This window comes from Vipera berus (genome assembly GCF_964194415.1).
Source record: "Vipera berus genome assembly, chromosome: 3".
Classification (NCBI taxonomy): Eukaryota; Metazoa; Chordata; class Lepidosauria; order Squamata; family Viperidae; genus Vipera; species Vipera berus.
This window is the reverse complement of record NC_138204.1, coordinates 216907154-216926786: the sequence shown is the minus strand read 5'-3', so window position 1 is coordinate 216926786 and position 19633 is coordinate 216907154. Positions and strand designations below refer to the sequence as shown.

Sequence of the window (19633 nt, the reverse complement as noted above, 5' to 3'; positions counted from 1 at the left end):
TTCTCTCTCTCTCTGCCTTTCCTCCTGAAACGACTATGGACAGGTGCTTTTGAGTCGCTCGTGGGGGTGGGACTCTTTGTGAAAAGCATCCCAAAAGGTCCGGTCGTGGCCACGGGGCCAGGTTTCTCAAAGCTGAGGTGTTTCGTTCCTCATCCGAGCAAATTCCTTCAGTCCAAAATGAAAAGTTTGGCTAGGCAGAGTCTCATTGGAACGAACCAGCTCTTGCCCTACTGACTTTGCCGGGGGGGGGGGGGGGTTTCTCCCGAAAATGAAAAAGCAAGGTGCAAACGAAGACCCCGCCATCCAGCTCCAACGATCCAGGATTCATCCTGTCCTTTCCAGATCACGTCGGAGAGCCATCTCCCCCCCCCCCCCGGCTCCCTTTCCTTGCCTTCCTGTCTTCCTTCTCCGGCTAAAGCGGGCGCTGGCCAACTCAAACTAGGCCCAGGTCGTTCATGGAGCGGCCATTTGAAACCCTTCATGGCCCTGGAAAAAAGCATAGAGTCTGATGGGTTGCATTTCCTTATTTATTTATCCTCGGTGTTTCCTGCCCTTGTCGTAACTGCTGCTCTTCTCCCGATCTCTTGCAGGGTTCCAAGAAGGAGTAAAGATCACTCTGGACTGTGCCCAGGCGACCTTCATCTCCTACGACAAGATGGTGATCTCGCTCAAGGGAGGAGAGATGTAAGGCTTGGCTTGGTCCTCCTGCAGCCAGAGGCCCTGGCCCGGCCGGGCCTTCTTTTCATGCAGACGTTTCCTTACCTGACGAGGTAACATCGTCAGGCCTACTAGGGCTCCTGATGACCATCTTGCCTATTTGAGTAATGAAATGTACAAGAAATCTGCTGGGCTCAGGTAGCACTGAAGACCCCATAGTTCTCTTCTGTTCTTTTCTTTCTTTCTTTCTTTCTTTCTTTCTTTCTTTCTTTCTTTCTTTCTTTCTTTCTTTCTTTCTTTCTTTCTTTCTTTCTTTCTTTCTTTCTTTCTTTCTTTCTTTCTTTCTTTCTTTCTTTCTTTCTTTCTTTCTTTCTTTCTTTCTTTCTTTCTTTCTTTCTTTCTTTCTTTCTTTCTTTCTTTCTTTCTTTCTTTCTTTCTGCAAGAAAACAAGCCTTTTTAGAGAGCACCAGAGACCCTACAGCCCTCCTGCTCCTCCCCCTTTCTGGAAACCCCACTCCCTTCTAGCACTGATGACGTCACCTGGTTGGGTCATAAAACGTCTGCAAGGAAACCACCCAGCTCAGAGAGCACCCAGGACCCCACAGTCGTTCTCCTCCTCCTCCTCCTCCTCCTCCTCCACCACCACACTCCCTTCTAGCACTGATGCTGTTCCCTAGTTGGGTCATGAAACGTCTGCAAGGAAACTACCTGGTTCAGAGAGCACCAGGGACCCCACAGTCCTCCTCTCCTCCTCCTCCACGCCGCAGACCCTACTCCCATCCAGCATTGATGATGCTACCTAGTTGGGTCTGCAAGAAAACCACAAAGCTCAGGGACAACCAAGACACACACACACACCCAAATAACTGAATCTCCTGCTCCTCAGACAATGCCAGTCTGCACTGCATTTCTGCTCGCCTCGCTCTGTCCTTGTGGCGTGTGAGCTTGTGATGGAGCCGAAACTGTCCAGCCAGCCCTCTGCTCGTGGAGCCGCAGCTCCCATCATCCACTTCCCTTTCTCTCCCCAGCTACGTGCTGACCCTCATCACGGACGGCATGAGAAGTGTCCGCTCCTTCCATTTCGACAAGGCGGCGGCCAGTGTCCTCACCACCTGCGTAAGTGCCCTTCGGCCCAGCGGTGGCCATCTGGGCTGGGAGGGGGATTGGATTGATGATGAAGCAGCTGTGGCATCTGAGGCCGGTGGCCTGATGGTCAGTTAGACTTTCTTTCTTTCTTTCTTTCTTTCTTTCTTTCTTTCTTTCTTTCTTTCTTTCTTTCTTTCTTTCTCCTTTTTCTTTTTTCTCTTCCTTTTTCCCTTTCTGTTTTTTCTTCTCTTTCCTTCCTTCCTTTCTCTTTTCTTCTTTTTTCTTTCTCTTTTTCCTTTTTCTCTTTTCTTTCTTTCCTTCTTTCTTTCTCTCTTTTTCTCCTTTTTCTTTTTTCTTCTTTCTTTCTTTCCTTCCTTCCTTCTTTCTTTCTTTCCTTTCACTTTTTTCTTTTCTTTCCTTCCTTTCTCCTTTTTTCTTTCTCTTTTTCCTTTTTCTCCTTCCTTCCTTCCTTCCTTCCTTCCTTCCTTCCTTCCTTCCTTCCTTCCTTCCTTCCTTCCTTCCTTCCTTCCTCAACTTGTTTCACAGTCCATTCCCCAGGTGACTTAGATGGCTAACAGACACTGAATGAAATGCAGCGTAGAACAATAAATAAAGACCTTAATTTAAAAATTCAGAATAAACCTAAGCAGGATGGGGAGGGGGGGATCGAAGCGTGGACGGAGAGGTGGTGTGGGGTTCTCTACTCCATCAGCCACCACCAACGTGCCACTCCGCCACTGGGGCCCCAGGCTACTTCTTCATGTCGGAAGGCCTCGAAGGATGGGGCCAGACCTGATTCTGGGGACCAGACATTTCAGAGGGCGGCAACCACAGCGGGCAAGGCTCTTCTTCTGAACCCTGCCAGCCGGGATTCCTTGACCAAAGGGGGTCCACAGCCCCCCCTCTTCTGGGACAAGGAGGGTGGGCTGATCCCATCAGGGTGAGCCAGTTCCTCAGATGGGTCTATACGCCATGGCCAAGTCGCCATTGGACAACTCACCGCAGGATATATCAATATAAGTATCAAAGAAATGGTGGATTAGAATCATTTAAAAAAAGGAGGGACAGAATGAATAAGAATAAGAATGGAGTAGAATATGGCATAGAATAGAATAAGAATAGACTAGAATAATGAATAGAATAGAATTAGGTTAGAATAGAATAGAATATAGAATAGACTAGAATAATGAATAGAATAGTATAGAATAATGAATAGAATAGAATATAGAATAGACTAGAATAATGAATAGAATAGAATAGAATAATGAATAGAATAGAATATAGAATAGAATAGAATAGAATAATGAATAGAATAGAATAATGAATAGAATAGAATAATGAATAGAATAGAATTAGATTAGAATAGAATAGAATATAGAATAGAATAGAATAATGAATAGAATAGAATAGAATAGAATAGAATAGAATAGAATAGAATAGAATAGAATAGAATAGAGCTGGAAGGGACCTTGGAGGTCTTCTAGTCCAGCCCTCTGCTCAGGCAGGAGACCCTATACCATTTCAGACCAATGGCTGTCCAGTCTCTTCTTAAAAACCTCCAGTGATGGAGAATTCACCGCTTCTGGAGGCAAGGAGTTCCACTGATTAATTGTTCTAACAGGAAGTTTCTCCTTAGTTCCAGGTTGCTTCTCTCCTTGACTAGTTTCCATCCGTTGCTCCTTGCCTTTGTCTTCATAGCTTGACTCCCTCTTCTTTGGGGCAGCCCCTGAGATACTGGAACGCTGCTATCATGTCCCCCCTCGTCCTTCTCTTCATCAAACTAGACATGCCCAATTGAGTGAAATGTGAATGACAAAAATTAGAATATTTTTTAAATTTACTTTGAATAATGAAACCGAACGGTTAAATTGTCTCACGGCGAGTTGGCCGCAGCAGGTCGGCTGCAACGGGTTTGTCCCCTTCTGCCCCAGGTAGCCGGGACCCCCGTCGGCCATCTCTCCGTTCTAGCCTTTTTGTCTTTCCCCCCTTTGGGTCTCAGATGATCACCTTGGAGCCCGGTTACCTCTTCCTGGGCTCTCGCCTGGGCAACTCCCTTCTCCTGAAATACACGGAGAAGCTCCAGGAGGCCCCGATGAGCATCGCTAAGGACTCTGCCGAGAAGGTAAGGGGATCGGTCGGGGGTCTCTCCGTCCCCCTCCGCACCCAGAGCTGAGCCCTACATTTAAAGCCGCCCTCTTCGGCAAAACGCAGGGAGTCCTCGACTTACGGGCACAATTCCGCCCTGTTGCTAAGCGAGACCTTGGCTCAGTGAGTTTTCCTCCGTTTTGTGACCTTTCTGGTCACAGTTGTTAAGTGAAGCGCTGCCGTTGTTGAGTTAGTTAACCTGGTTGTTAAGTGAAGCTGGTTTTCCCATCGACGGGGCCCGTCAGAAGGTCGCGAAAGGGGATCACGTGACCCCAGCACTCTGCAACCGGCGTAAGTGCAGGCCAGTTGCCAAGAGTTTGAATTTTGATATGACGGGAATGCTGCAACGGCCGTAAGTGTGGAAAACTGGTCCTAAGTCAACTTTTTTCAGTGCTGTTTGTTTACTTCAAGTGGTCGCTATGTGGACTGTTGTAAGTCGAGGATTTCCTGTCCGTGGAAGTCCTCCCTTGCCCCAATTCCTTAGCCACGTGCTCTGGCTGGGGAATTCTGGGAGTTGGCCTTCAAGTGGCCAAGGTTGGAGAGCTTCAGAGAGCCCGGGGGGGGCTTCCCTGCAGAGACAGAGGGGGCTTCTAAGGGCAGCAGCAGGAGGGGCGGGGGGCTTGTGGGTCTCTTGCCTCCTCGCCAATGGACAGCTCTGTTTGGTTCCCAGGAGGAGCCCCCCCTGAAGAAGAAGCGCATGGAGCAGTCCGCCAACTGGGCCGGTGGGTGTCCTGATTTGCAGCGAAGGGGCCGAGAAAGCCCCCCAAGCTCTCTTGTAAGGCCTGGGTGGGGGGGCATGTTGCAAATGAGCCACCGCACTCCGCATAAAGGCTTCAGTTTTCTAGTGAGGGGACAGCCTGTCCTTCCCTCTCCCTTCCCCTCCCCTCCATCTCTGCTGGGTCATCTGATCCCTTCTGCTGACTCTTAGGGTGGGCTTGGAGGGAAGGGGGTCCTTGATCAGCCCCCTCTGCGCCGGTATCTGAGAGATTGGTAAGGACTGTCTGCCCCCAGGCTCCCTAGCCGAAAGGTTGGCTGCACTGCGCATTTATCTGTCTGTCTGTGTATCATCCATCCATCCATCCATCCATCTATCCATCATCTATCAATCTGTCTATCATCTATCATCAATATCATCTAATTTATCTATATCATCTACCATCATTGATCCACCTATCTATCCTTATCTGTCTGTCTATCTATCTTATCTATCTATCTATCTATCTATCTATCTATCTATCTATCTATCTATCATTATCTATATCGCCTATCGCTTATCCATGTAATCTATCCACCTATCTGTCATTATCTATCTATCTATCTATCTATCTATCTATCTATCTATCTATCTATATCATTATCTATTTATATCACCTATCGCTTATCTATGTAATCTATCCATCTATCTATCATTATATTGTCTATCGCTTATCTATGTAATCTATCATCTATTCACCTATCATTATCATCTATATCGATTGATCTACCTACCTACCTACCTACCTACTCTCATCTATCTATCTACCTACCTACCTATCATTTATTTATCATTACCATCTATCATCTATCATTATCATTATATCAGCTAGCTATATCAGCGCTCTCTCTCTCTCTCTCTCTCTCTCTCTCTCTCTCTCTCTCTCTCTCTCTCTCCCCATCGTGTGATCCTGGGGATGCTGCAACAATCGTAAATGTGACAAATGGTCATAAGTCACTTTTTTCAGCACCATTGTCACTTTGAACGATCACTAAACAAACTGTTGTGAGTTGAGGACTGCCTGTATTACAGTTAAAATCTTAAAAACATTTTAAAGCAGTAAAAACCACTAAGCCGCTAAAGAAAACATTAGAACGGCCAATCCAGCCCCAGTTGGGTGGGAAGCAAGTAGGAGTGTGGAGGAGGAGGAAGTGCCTGGAGGGGAGGGGAGGGGGGGCTTGAAGGAGGAACAGCAGGGCGAGGCCGTCCATCCGAGCCCCTCGTCCCTTATTTCCCAATCCGTCTCGCGCAGGAGGGAAGTCAGCTCCGCAGGACGAAGTGGACGAGATCGAGGTGTATGGCAGTGAGGCCCAGTCCGGCACCCAGCTGACCACCTACTCTTTTGAGGTATGTCTGCCTCAGTTTCCCCAGCAAGGGAAGTGCTCCTGAAGTACCAACTAGACACTCCCAAAACCAGACTGTCAACATCCAGCTCGAGAATCCAAATAAAACTCCAGGTTGATTCCGTTTCCGAAAAGCTTACATTTTATTGAATACACTGCATGACTGTGTCGAAGCAAAACTAACTATGAGGTTCCCACACTAATTCATAGACCTCAGTCAATCGGAATACAGCTGGAAGGTACCTCGGAGGTCTTCTAGTCCAACCCCCTGCTCAAGCAGAAGACCCTAGTTTTCCCAGCCAAACCCCCAACGTCTTACGTAATTCCTATCAACAAATCCACTTTGTTATGGGAACTGTCTGCTTCAAATCGACACCTGTTCTGGTGTCCTTGACAAGGCTTCAGGCTTCCACTGTCTGCGGCTGAATCGAAGAAGCTTCGTTTCTCCTCCTATCCGCTTGAAAGTAATGCCTCCCACACAAGGCAAGTTGAAGCGCAGAGGCACGTAGCTGCCAAGGTTTCATCCCTGACACAGCCTGGCATTTGAGCCCAGGGCTTCCTATTGAGGCTACCAAGTCCTCAAAGTTCTGGCCACGCTCATGTAGTAGTGACTCAAGCGCTTGACTACCGGCCCGGATTTCTATCCATCACAACATTTTGCAAGGAGGAACTCTAATCGATTCGATTCCCGAAGGTCCTTTTTCTCTTTCCTATGTTGGAGATTTTCCTCTGCAGTGAGGGCTTTTTTGGGGGGGGAGGGGGGGTTCCCATCTTGCTTTCCTAAGGCAGGAAAAGTGCCCCCTCCCACCTCTTTCCTTGGTTAATCAGAAATTTCCAGCCGATTTGACGCTTTTCTCCCTTCTGGAAGGTCTGTGACAGTATCCTGAACATTGGGCCCTGCGCCAACGCCGCCATGGGGGAACCGGCTTTTCTCTCCGAGGAGGTAAGCTTCTCCGCCCCTCCCCCCCGCTCAGCCTCACCTGGATGCCCCCAATTTCCTGGGGAGAGGGAGGGGGAGGGGAACACTATCTGAAAAAAAAAGTTCCCTTGCGGAAGAAAAAGAGAAATAGAATCACAGAACGACAAGAGTTGGAAGGGGCCTTTTAGTCCAGCCCTTTTGCTCAAGCAAGAGACCCTAAATCATTTCAAACAAAATAGAGCTGGAAGGGACCTTGGAGGTCTTCTAGTCCAACCCCCTGCTCAAGCAGGAGACCTTAGAGCATTTCAGACAAGTAGCTGTCCAGTCTCTTCCAGAAAACCTCCAGTGTTGGAGCATTCACAACTTCTGGAGGCAGGTTGTTCCACCGGTTAATTGTTCTGACTGTCAGGAAATTTCTCCTTAATTCCAGGTTGCTTCTCTCCTTATTTTATTATTTTTATTTTATTTTATTGGATTTATATACCGCCCTTTCCCGAAGGACTCAGGGTGGTTTACAGGGTATTTAAAAACCAAACCAATACAAAATACAAAAGTTAAAAAACAATTAAAAAGATTAAATTATCCCTAAAAATAAAAACCCCAGTTAAAAATTCTCAGCCTGGGCCAGAGAGCTCAAAGAGCCAGGTCTTCAGGTCCCGGCAGAATGAACGAAGGAGTTTCCATCCGTTGCTTCTGCCTTCAGGTGCTTTGGAGAATAGCTTGACACACACCCCCCTCCTCTTTGTGGCAGCCATCAAATATTGGAAGATTGCTATCATGACACCCCTGGTTGTTCTCTTCCTTAAACTACCCAATCCTAGCAACCGTTCTTTATATGTTTTAGCCTCCAGTCCCCTGATCAGAAGTTGCTCTTCTCTGCACTCTTTAGACATGTCAGAGCATGCACAGTCTTATTGCGCGAGATAACCCAGGAGTAAACAGTCAACAGTGGCTTGTAGTAACTGGTGGTTTATCTTACACTATCTACAATATCATACACCAGAAACAATATACATACATGTGCTCATATAGCAGGATCCAACAAACCACAGTTACAGCAGGAAACGGAAGCGAGAGAACATATTAGCACAGCCTTCCCTTTATACAAAGGCTCTTAAAGGGACACAGACCCTGCTGAGTCATTCGCATTATTACCTCTTACATTACATAAGTTGTTAAATCAATACCTTGACAAGAAATTCTTTTTAAAAAAAGTAGAAGAAAAAAATGCTTCATCACACAGTCAGCCAGATGTTCGGACTGGATTTGGCATTTTGGTCCGCCTATCCAGTCCTTCCAAGGACCCGGGATAAGGAAATTGGATGTTTGATGGCGTTATTATTTATTAAATTTATATGCTGTCCATCGCACGGTTCAAGATGACTCTGGGAGGCTTATATTATAATAAAACATAAAAGTATAAAAACAATTATACCTGTAAGAAACAGAGTCAAATTACAAAATATTACACGTCCTTGAAGATAAAATGTCCTTGAGAAAATCGCAGGGGGATTCTTGGAGAAATGAGGGAGTTTGCTGTGCAAAACCTGCTTAATAACACCTTTCTTTTTCTAGTTCCAGAATAGTCCTGAGCCTGATCTAGAAATTGTGGTGTGTTCTGGCTATGGCAAAAACGGTGCCCTCTCAGTCTTGCAGGTGAGGGGGGGCGGAAACGCAGCTGCGGACACCCTGCGGACCCATCGCAGGGAGGACGGTGAAGGGCCGAGGCCCCCTTAGCAGCACAGTCTAGGGCTGCCCCAGAGAACATTGGAGCACCGATGGAATCTTTGTACCTGAGGGCTGAACTGCAGGGTCCTGGATGCTCTCTGAGCTGGGTGGTTTTCTTGCAGATGTTTCATGACCCAACTAGGTAGCGTCATCAGTGCTAAAAGGAAGTGGGTTTTGCAGAGAGGAGGAGGAAGGAAGGAAGGGAGGAAGGGAGGGAGGGAGGGAGGAGGGAAGGAAGGACGGACTGTGGAGTTCTTGGTGCTTCCTGAGCTGGGTGGTTTTCTTGCAGACGTTTTATGACCCAACTAGGTAACTTCATTAGTGCTAGAGTGGAGCTTGTAGGGAGGAAGAGGAGGAGGAAGAAGAAGAAGACTGGGGTCCTTGGTGCTCTCTGAGCTGGGTTGTTTTCTTGCAGATGTTTCATGACCCAACTAGGTAACATCAACGGTGAAGGAAGGAAGGAAGGAAGGAAGGAAGGAAGGAAGGAAGGAAGGAAGGAAGGAAGGAAGGAAGGAAGGACTGTGGGGTCTCTGGTGCTTCTTGAACTGGGTGGTTTTCTTGCAGATGTTTCATGACCCAACTAAGTAGCATCATCAGTGCTAAAAGGAAGTGGGCTTTGCAGAGGAGAAAGAGGAGGATAGGATCCTTGTTGGGAGGAGGAGGAAGGAAGATACAGTCCTTGGTGGGATGAGGAAGAGGAGGAGGTGGTGAATAGGGTCCTTGGTGCTCTTTGATATCTCATTACCCACTTGGGTAATATCACACCTAATAAACCTCATTCCTTAAAGCCACGAATCTCCTGAAATAAAATGTAAGAAGTCTCTCTCTTGGGCAGGAAGCTTTTGCCTACGTCCCGTTCCGGAGAGGCTGGACCCCAACCTCTCCCCCTTCCCTTCTTGCAGAAAAGCATCCGTCCTCAGGTGGTCACCACCTTTGAACTGCCCGGTTGCTACGACATGTGGACGGTGATCTCGCCCCGGAAGACGGAGGAAGCCACCGTACGTCCAGCCTTCGCTCTTGCAGGGGGGCACGTTGTCCTTGTCTCCTGCAGTTGATTGGCCCTCCTTCCCCCTGCCCACTGGGGGCAGAAGGCCCTTGCCTGCGCAGGTTTCCAGGACAGGAGGGTGGCTTGGCTTGCTGGCCCAGCCTGGGCCTGACCCGGAGCCTTGTGCTAGACACGTTTTGGGTTGAAGGCAGCTCATCCTGCAAGCCAGAGAGAAAACATTTTCAGCTCAGCACTCCTGCTATATGTTGCTGAAGACTAAAAGAGGGAGGAGGGTGAGCAGAGAGGTATTTTACCTCTCTTGGACTGCTTGGCTGGTCAGAAAAAGTCCAAGGTTCTGTTGGGCCCGGTTAGTGTCCCATTTACCTCCAGGAGGCCTCCAGCAATCCACGAAGGTCTGAAGATGGTATCCTGATTCTTACTAATGCTGCCTCCCCCTAGGAGTTTCGCCTCTTCTGTCCTCAGTGGTCTCTGCCAGGCACAAAGATTGGGGTCCTGCTCGTTTTTCGTGGGGTCTTGTTATACAGCGCAGCGACCTGGGCTGGTTCTCACCTCTGACCACATCAGTAGGGGGCTCCTTATTAATCTTGGGGTGGGGTGTGGACCCTGACAGCATCCTCCATGTCTCTCCTAGCAGGAAGAAGATACCCAGGAGGAAGGTACTGAGAAGGAGCCCTCTGCACCTGAGCCAGTGGATGATGGGAAGCGGCATGGGTTCCTCATCCTGAGCCGTGAAGACTCCACCATGGTGGGTGCTTCTCTGTGACTTGCGTGGCTTGCCTTGGCTTGGGCTGGGTTGGGTTGGGTTAGATTAGATTAGGTTTGAATGGGTTAGGTTGGAGTGGTTCGGCTTGAGTTGAGTTGTCTTGGGGTGTGTTGGAGTGGCTTGGCTTGGGTTGAGTTGAGTTGGGTTGGGTGTCAAGGTTCCGACTGGCAAACTCAATGAAGTAAGAACAGCTGAGACGACCCGATCTCTAATGCAAAACTTTATTGAGTGCATCATTTCGGAATTGGTGAAAGGAAAACCAGCTCTGGTTAATTCGCACCTAATTTGCTATATTAAAAGTCTAGAAGTCTCCCTCCCCCCATTAGTGCAGGTCCCACTAGCCAATTATAACTCGGATAATTATTACGATGAGATGTCTTTAGTTCTCAGTGGACAGATCCTGAAATTCCTTGATTCTCATGGACTAGCCTCTCGATATCAGAAATCGGCATTCCATTCTCCCCTCCCCTCCCCCCCCCAGGTTCGTAGGCAAGTTCAGAAGCAATAATGGCGGAAACAGCCTAAGCGTTCTTTGGGGCTTGACGTTGAGTTGAGTTGGCTGGCTTGCCTTGAGTTGCGTGGGGTTGGGTTGGGTTGAGATGGTTTCGGATGGCTTGGCTTGCCTTGGTGGACACGAACTCTTTGCCATTAGGCTCAGTGTGAGCATGTCCCTGTCTCAAGAGGTCCTTGGTGGTCCAAAGATCCATCTTGGGCAAGCGAGGAATGACTTAAGGCTGTCAACAGAAACAAAGGACAGATTGGACAGTCACTTGTCTGAAATGGGATAGGTTCTCCAGCTTGAGCGGGGGGCTGGACTAGAAGACCTCCAAGGTCCCTTCCAGCTTCTATTCTATTCTATTCTATTCTATTCTATTCTATTCTATTCTATTCTATTCTATTCTATTCTATTCTATTCTATTCTATTCTATTCTATTCTATTCTATTCTATTCTATTCTATTCTATTCTATTCTATTCTATTCTATTCCATTCTATTCTGTATTTTATTATTCTATTTATTCTATTTCTATTCTATCCTATTCTATTTTCTATTCTGTTCTGTTCTGTTTTGTTCTATTATTTTCTATTCTGTTCTGTTCTATATTCTATCCTATCCTATTCCATTCCACTCCATATATTCTACTCTACTCTTACTCTTATTCTTATTCTGAGTTGGGAATCCATGAGGTGACCCTTGGCTAGCAGTTTGCTTTTGTGGAGACAACTGCTACCCCGTCCGGCTCACAGCTAGGAATGTTGGCCCTCGGCTAGTCCAATCTCTCTCTCTCTCTCCCCTCAGATCTTGCAGACCGGCCAGGAGATCATGGAGCTGGACACCAGCGGCTTTGCCACTCAGGGCCCCACCGTATACTCTGGCAACATCGGCGAGAACCGCTACATCGTCCAGGTGTCCCCTCTGGGTATCCGTCTGCTGGAAGGAGGTGAGTGCAGAAAGGCGACCTGACTCACCTTCCCAGGTGTCCCCTTTTGGAAGCTCAGTCATTCAGTGAGAGAGGCGGAGTTGTCTACGTGGGGGTTTCTCAGCCTTACCAACGTTCAGATGTCTGGACTTCGTAGGTGTCGCTCATGCCGACTGGGGAATTCTGGGAATTCTGTGTCCAGGCATCTTCACACTGCTAATGTTGAGAACGTGGTGTAGACAGTATGGCTAGCACCACAAAGCTGGCATGAGACGGGACATTTCCGAGTTCCTTTGCAGTGTGCCGTGTCCCCCTCGGGGTGAAGTGTCACAGCCCACAAATTCCTCAACTACCCGGGCCTCTTTCCCCAGTGAACCAGCTACATTTCATCCCGGTGGACCTGGGCTCGCCCATTGTCCACTGTGCCGTGGCTGATCCCTACGTGGTGATCATGAGCTCCGAAGGCCAGGTGACCATGTTCGTGCTGAAGAGCGACACCTACGGGGGCCGGACGCACCGCCTGACCTTACAGAAACCGCAGTTACACCACGTGAGTGAGACTCGGATCGCCCCGGGTGGTTGTTCTCATGCCACAAATTCAGCCATTCCGAGGTGGTTGAAGTCGCCACAGCAGCAGCTTCCGGCCGAGTGATGGGTCAGCTTGGACATGCTGAAGAACATCTGGGCTTTGATGGACCTCTTGAGTCCCTATTGGCTGGCAGAAGCAACATAAATTGTGTTGCAGCTCAGTCCCATTTGCTTGATTTCAATCAGGACCAGCAAGATGAGGCCCTTGAAAATAGCCATATTGTTTTGGGTTGTTGTTTTTTTTAGAAATTTTATTAGTTCTTTTTTTCCTTACATACCTATGTTAGTTTTTCAACCCGCGTGAAGTCTGGGTTCAAAAGCGCTAATACATAGTCAAGTCCTACTCTTTGGTTCTTTCCTCTAGCCATTTGTAGAATGACTCCCAGGTTTGGTAGTATTCTATTTCTTCTTTATCTTTCAATCTCACAGTCAATCTGCCCATCTCTGCGCATTCCAATATGTGGTGGTATTCCTTCATTTTTCCAGTATTGCGCGAAGGTTATTTTTGCCGCTGTTGTAACGTGTAGAACCAAAATATAAACTTTGTTTATTAATCTTTTCTGGTATTATACCTAATAGAAAACGTTCAGGATTAAATACTACATGTTCTCCCAACATTTTTTCTAACCAAGCATGTATTTTTTCCCAATAAGCCTTTGCTTCACCACATGCCCACCAGATGTGATAATACGTGCCTGAGTTATGTTTACATTTCCAACATCTATCTGACATATTTTTAAACATTTTTGCTAATCTTGCTGGTGGCAGGTGCCATCTATAAAACATTTTATATAGATTTTCTTTATACAAAGTTGACATTGTCCATTTATAATTTCTCTTCCATAATTTTTGCCATTTTTCTAGTTCTATATTGTAACCAAAGTTTTTCGCCCACCTTGTCATTGTTTCTTTAGTTTGTTCACATTCCATCTCCAAAATTAACAAAAAATTATACATTTTCTTAATTAGTTTCCCCTCAGTGGTTAACAATATCTTATCAAATGCAGTTTGTTCTTTATAAAACCCATACAGTTTCACATCTTTTTCATATCTATTTTGCATTTGTAGCTGTGCCCACCGTGACAGGTTGATACCGAAATGGTATAGGGTTTCCTGCCTGAGCAGGGGGTTGGACTAGATGACCTCCAAGGTCCCTTCCAACTTTATTATTATTATTATTATTATTATTATTATTATTATTATTATTATTATTATTCACCTTGATTTTCCAGTTCTTGTTTCGATTTTAATGTCCCATCAGTATTTAGAATATCTTTATACAGTATGTCCAAATTTTTTCAAAGTCTACCAAATTTGGATGTGAGAAAGCTTCCATTGTTGATAGCCACCCTGGAATTTTTACATATATTTTTTTTATTTTTTTTTATTTTAATTCCATTTATATCCCGCCCTTCTCCGAAGACTCAGGGCGGCTTACAAGCTTAGCTTTAGTTTTAATTTTTTCCCATACTGTTATCAAAGCATTTCTAATATAGTGATTTTGGAAATACTTACGAATTTTATTTTTGCTGTACCACAAAAAAGCGTGCCACCCCAATTGTAAATCGTGTCCCTCCAAATATAACAACCTTTTATTCCTGAGTGTTATCCATTCTTTCACCCATGTTAATAGAGATGCTTGATAGTACAAAGCCCACTCAGGTAGCCCAAACAACTTTATTGTTTTCCGCCTAAGTTACAAGAATCTCCCCAGGCCGTTTGCCTTCCCATGGGAATGAACGTTTGCCTTCATGGGTCTAGAGATCAAGGCTCTCCAAACTTGGCAACCTTAAGACTTGTGGACTTCAACTCCCGTATCTGGCTGGGGAATTCTGGGAGTTGAAGTTTAGAGGGAGATGAAGCTTAGGCCTCTTGCAGCTGCGCTAGGATTCCAAGCTGAGTCCCCACTTGACGCCTCCATCCAGCCTCTCTGGCAGTTTCCCAACAGTTTCCTTGTTTAAGCTTCAGAGGTTATTTCATTATTTTATTTTATTTTAGTTAGTTTAGGTTTTAGTTTTAGTTTACGTTTGGTTTGGTTTGCTGGAGTTGACTTAATTTAATTTGGTTTAGTTTAGTCTAATATTTCAGAGGGAGGGAGAGACGGAGTAGTATCCAGTCTTCCTGCTTGGGCTCTGCCTCCCTGTGCTGTGACCAGCCTAGCCCCCCCCCCTTCGTGTCTCTTCCCAGCTATCGCGGGTGATCGCCCTCTGCGTCTACCGGGACGTCAGTGGGATGTTCTCCACCGAGAGTCATTCGTCCAGCTCCCGAGACGAGCTGCCCCTGCGGAGCCAGTCAGAGACCGAGACGCCCATCCAGGACCTCAGGTGAGTCTCTGGAAGCCCATCTCGGCTTGCGTCCCTCCCGGTCTCTCCCAGGTTGTCCTCGACTTACAACCATTTGCTTAGTGACTGTTACAATGGCACTGGAAAAGCGATGTGTGACTGTTTTTCACACGATCGTAACAGCATCCCCATGGTCATGTGATCAAAATACTTGGCAATTAACTCATATATTATGACGGTTGCAGCGTCCCAGGGGGGGTTCACATGATCCCCTTTTGTGACCTTCTGACAAGCAAAGTCAAATGCCCGTTTAACAACCTTATTGCTAACTGAACAACTGCAGTGATTCACTTAGCGACGGTGGCAAGAAAGGTCGTCAAACGGGGCAAAGCTCACTTAACTGTCTCGCTTATTAACGGAAATGTTGAGCTCCATTGTGGACATAAGTCAAGGACGACTTGTATTCAGTGTTCTCCAGTGGTGGTGTTGGAGCGTGCACAGCCTTATTGCACTGAGATAACCCAGGAGTAAACACAGTAAATATATTATATTAAATGGTGATTTATTTTACATTATCTACAATATAATACACCAGGAACAATCTACATACACGTGTTTATTTATTTATTTATTTATTCAATTTATATACCACCCTTCTCCCGTAGGACTCAGGGCGGTTCACAAGGTTTTTTTTAAAAAAAACAATACAACAATTACAAAACTTAAAATCAATTAAAAAGATTATATAGACCTTGCAATAAAACCCCAGTTAAAAAACAGTTAAAATCCCAATTAATATGCTCAGATCAGGCCAGAGAGCTCAAAGAGCCAGGTCTTCAGGTCCCGGCGGAATGAACGAAGGTCAGGGGCAGTCCTAAGCTCTACAGGCAGCTGGTTCTAAAGGGCAGGCACACCCACAGAGAAGGTCCTCCCCCTGGGTATTGTCCGCCAGCAATCTGTTAATACAGAGGTCTCCAACACACAGCACCTACAGCAGGAAATGGAAGAGAGAGAACACATCTGCGGAGCCTTCCCTTTTATACAAGGCTCCTAAAGAGACACAGACCCTGCTTGCTCTTAAAGAGACACAGACCCTGCTGAGTCATTCCAAGCATTAAATCTTACATGACATAAGCTGGTTAGCTGTTAAATCATTACCTTGACAAGAGGCTTGGTGCAAACAGGAGACAAACCTTCCCATTTCTCCAATGGAATCAAGAAAACCTAACAGCCTTGAGATCTGGAGAGAGGGTGGATCTCTGTGGTCTTAGCGCAGGGAGGAGGGGTGCACAGGGCGGGAGGGGTCAAACTTGGCACAGCCCCCCCCCATGAATGAGCTTCCTCTGCTCCTTCACTTTCATCCAGTTGAGAGTTGCCTTGAGGTAAGGTGGGCATCCTATAAATCTTCTAAACAAATAAAATCCGCCTCCTGCAGCAACACGGTGGACGATGAGGAGGAGATGCTGTACGGAGACTCCAGCACCCTCTTCAGCCCCACCAAGGAGGAGCCGCGGCGCAGCAGCTTGCCCTCCGCGGACAAGGATTCCCACCAGTACAAGGCCGAGCCAACCCACTGGTGCATGCTGGTGCGGGAGAACGGCACCATGGAGGTAAGGCAGAAGCAAGCAGCTCCAACAGAATAACAGAGTTGGAAGGGACCTTAGAGGTCTTCCAGTCCAACCCCACGCTCAAGCAGGAGACCCGGGCAAATGGTTGTCTAGTCTTTTCTTGAAAGCCTCCATTGATGGAGACTCACAGCTTCCGGAGGCAAAGCTGTTCCACTAGTTAATTGTCCTCACTGTTAGGAAGTTTCTCCTCAATTCCTGGTTGCTTCTCTCTTTGGTCAGTTTCCAACCATTGTTTCTAGTCCTGTCTTTCTTCAGGTGCTTTGGAGAGTAGTTTGACCCCCTCCTCTTCTTTGGGGCAGCCCCTCAAATACTGGAAGACCGCTATCATGTCCCCCCTCGTCCTTCTCTTCATTAAACTAGACATACCCGATTCCTGCAACCGTTCCTCATATGTTTTAGCCTCCAGTCCCCTGATCCTCTTTGTTGCTCTTCTCCGCACTCTTTCCAAGGTCTCCACCTCTTTTTTACACCGTGGTGACCAAAATTGGATGCAGGATTCCCAAGTGTGGCCTTACCAAGGCCTTGTAAAGCGGTATTAAAGCTTCACCTGATCTTGATTCCGTCCCTCCGTTGATGCAGCCTAGCACTGTTCTGGCTTTTTTGCCCACTCCACCTGCCCCCTCTCTGGTTCCTCCCACTGTCCTCTCTCCTCTCCCGCAGATCTACCAGCTGCCCGATTGGCGCCTGGTGTTCCTGGTGAAGAACTTCCCCATGGGGCAACGGGTGCTGGTGGACAGCTCCTTTGGCCAGCCGGCCAGCCAGGGGGAGACCAAGAAGGAGGAGGTCGTCCGTCAGACCGAGATGCCGCTGGTCAAGGAGGTGCTGCTGGTGGCCCTGGGGAATCGACAAAGCCGCCCGTATCTCTTGGTGAGTCTGGAGGGTCACCTGCGCCGAGGGAGGCTGGCGGGGGTGAGGACCGAGCGAAGTTTCAGTTCTTCCCCCCAAGAGCCAAATCGACGTTAGGCGCCGTAGAGCTGGCAGATGCTTCCAGGAAGGGAAGGTGCTCCCAAAAGGGCGTGCGGAGAGAGGGAATAAGTGTTCTGTTCCAGCCTACGACCGGCCCTGTTTGTGTGTCAGGGACAACCCCTTTTTCCTTTTAACAGTCAATAGGCTGGGGAAAAAACCAAGCCAAATTTATTTGCAGTTCCAAATAATAAAGTCTTTCAAACAAAAAAAGCAGCAAAATATTTTCTTCAACCAAAAATACATGATTCAAAACAAGAGTCAAACAGATTCCCATTCCCATTAATCCCATTTATATCCCGCCCTTCTCCGAAGACTCAGGGCGGCTTACAATCTAAAGCACAAATCAATGTGCTTAGCAATTGATTAGCAAGGATTTTCTTTGAATGTCTCCAAACGGTTGCCTTCAGCAACTAGCACCGCCCACACCTTCCCCTTATCAGTCCCAAGGCCTGGCTTCTCACTGCCTTCTCCTCCTTTCACTGAGTTGCCTCATTGATTTGCTCTGCTCTGCTGGATTGACTTCTGCTTCTAGCGTCTCTGAACAGATTCAGCTGTGACTCCTCTGAGTCCGACCCCTCCTCCTCACACAGCTGAGCCTCTTGAGGAACACGACTGGAGGGCCAGGCTGAGAGTCCTGCAGTGCATCAGAGCCTCCCTCCGACACCAAAGGCTCTCCAAACCCCTCCTCCTCCTCCTCAGATTCCTCGGACTCAGCTGCTGGGAGCACAGACTGACACGGAATCACAACAATAAGTAGATAAACCTTGCAGAAACTCAGAGTAGGGCAGAGTACCGAAACATCTCAGGACAGGCTGTGTGGGGAGATTCTCCACCATCCAGGTCACAGTTGTCACAAAAGGTCTTTTTCCAAAAGGCAACTGAACTTTCTTGGTTGGTTCCCCCCCCCCTTTGAAGAGATGTTGCTTCTCATCCCAGAGGCTTCTTCAGTTCTTCAAACTTCTGAAGAACTGAATAAGCTCCTGGGACGAGAAGCGAAATGTCTTCAAGGGAAAAAAAGGAAACCCCAGAAAGTCCAGTGGCCTTTTGGAAAAGCACCTTTGGGACATCTCAAGACGGGAGATGAGAGAAGCAACCGGGTCAGAATAAGTTCTGTTCACACTTAGAAATGTCGCTTGTTTTGTTCAAGGATCCCATTGGCGGCATCGGCCGGTATTTAAAAGCTTGTCTTAAGCTCTTCTTTTTGTTTTGTTTTTTAATCTAAGAAGGCTTTTGGGAAGGGAAACTGGAAAAGCTCATTTTTGTAGAGAGGCCGGAGAGACGGGTCCAGGGTCTGTGGGGGTCTCTTCCTTTGGGGCTAGCTTTCTTCCCCACCAGCGTATCGCTCCTTGGGGGACTTAATTCGCTTTATTCATGCTCTTTATTTCTATCCGCTTTCCTTATTTTATTTTATCAGATTTTATTTGCCACCCATCTCATGGTTGAAGCTGACTCTTGAGTAGTTACTTTCATGTAATTCAAGGCAGCAAACATGCCTAGTGCTCCTTCACCCTCCTATTTTCCCCACAACAACAACCCTTTGAGGTAGGCTGGGCTCAGAAAGAGTGATTGGCCCAAAGTCACCCAGCCGGCTTTCATGCCTGAGACGGGACTAGAACTCACCGTCTCCTGGTGATTGGCCCAAAGTCACCCAGCCGGCTTTCATGCTTAAGGTAGAACTAGAACTCACCGTCTCCTGGTTTCTAGCCTTCCTCAACTGGACCAAACTGGGCTTCGCGGTAACTCGGTTCTCTCAGGAACGGAGCTGAGGGAGGCACCTGCAGCTCAGAGCCGCGCCTGGTGAGCCGTTACGGGATGGAGTGACTCTCGGCGGCCTTCCCAATTCTCTTGCCAGGTGCACGTGGATCAGGAGCTGCTCATCTACGAGGCCTTTAACCACGACTCCCAGCTGGGCCAGGCCAACCTCAAAGTGCGGTTCAAAAAGGTAGCCTTGGCAGTTGGGACCCTCCCTTATCAGTCGGCGGGGGGGGGGGGAGGGCAGCCCCCCCTTCCTCTGGGTCTCAGTAATTCGCTTAGCAGGGAAGGGGCAGAGCAGGGGGGCCACCATTCCCCCTATAGGCCACCTTCCTTTCTCTCTCTCTCTCTCTCTCTCTCTTCTTTCTTTTTTCCCTTCCTTCATTTCTTCTTCCTTTCCTTGAATTCTTCTTTCTTTCTTTCTTTCTTTCTTTCTTTCTTTCTTTCTTTCTTTCTTTCTTTCTTTCTTTCTTTCTTCCTTCCTTCCTTCCTTTCTCTCTCTCTCTCTCTTTCTTTTTTCTTTTTTCCCTTCCTTCATTTCTTCTTCCTTTCCTTGAATTCTTCTTTCTTTCTTTCTTTCTTTCTTTCTTTCTTTCT

The 19633-nt window shown here is 47.3% G+C and overlaps 1 protein-coding gene across 3 annotated transcripts in view; it reads left to right on the top strand.

Moving 5' to 3' along the window:
• The window catches only part of CPSF1 (cleavage and polyadenylation specific factor 1), a 48683-nt gene that overhangs the window by 16636 nt on the left and 12414 nt on the right, over positions 1–19633 (top strand). For 2 of the 3 annotated variants that reach the window (XM_081323524.1, XM_081323526.1), the window contains exons 10-24: positions 591–684; positions 1686–1773; positions 3743–3865; positions 4559–4610; positions 5895–5989; positions 6854–6928; positions 8480–8560; positions 9535–9630; positions 10270–10383; positions 11700–11841; positions 12192–12370; positions 14596–14732; positions 16126–16300; positions 16979–17185; positions 19137–19226. In XM_081323524.1, coding sequence (XP_081179650.1) covers positions 591–684; positions 1686–1773; positions 3743–3865; positions 4559–4610; positions 5895–5989; positions 6854–6928; positions 8480–8560; positions 9535–9630; positions 10270–10383; positions 11700–11841; positions 12192–12370; positions 14596–14732; positions 16126–16300; positions 16979–17185; positions 19137–19226 — 1748 coding nt within the window. The remainder of the gene's footprint in view (positions 1–590; positions 685–1685; positions 1774–3742; positions 3866–4558; positions 4611–5894; positions 5990–6853; positions 6929–8479; positions 8561–9534; positions 9631–10269; positions 10384–11699; positions 11842–12191; positions 12371–14595; positions 14733–16125; positions 16301–16978; positions 17186–19136; positions 19227–19633) is intronic. The other variant, XM_081323525.1, reaches the window with a different exon arrangement.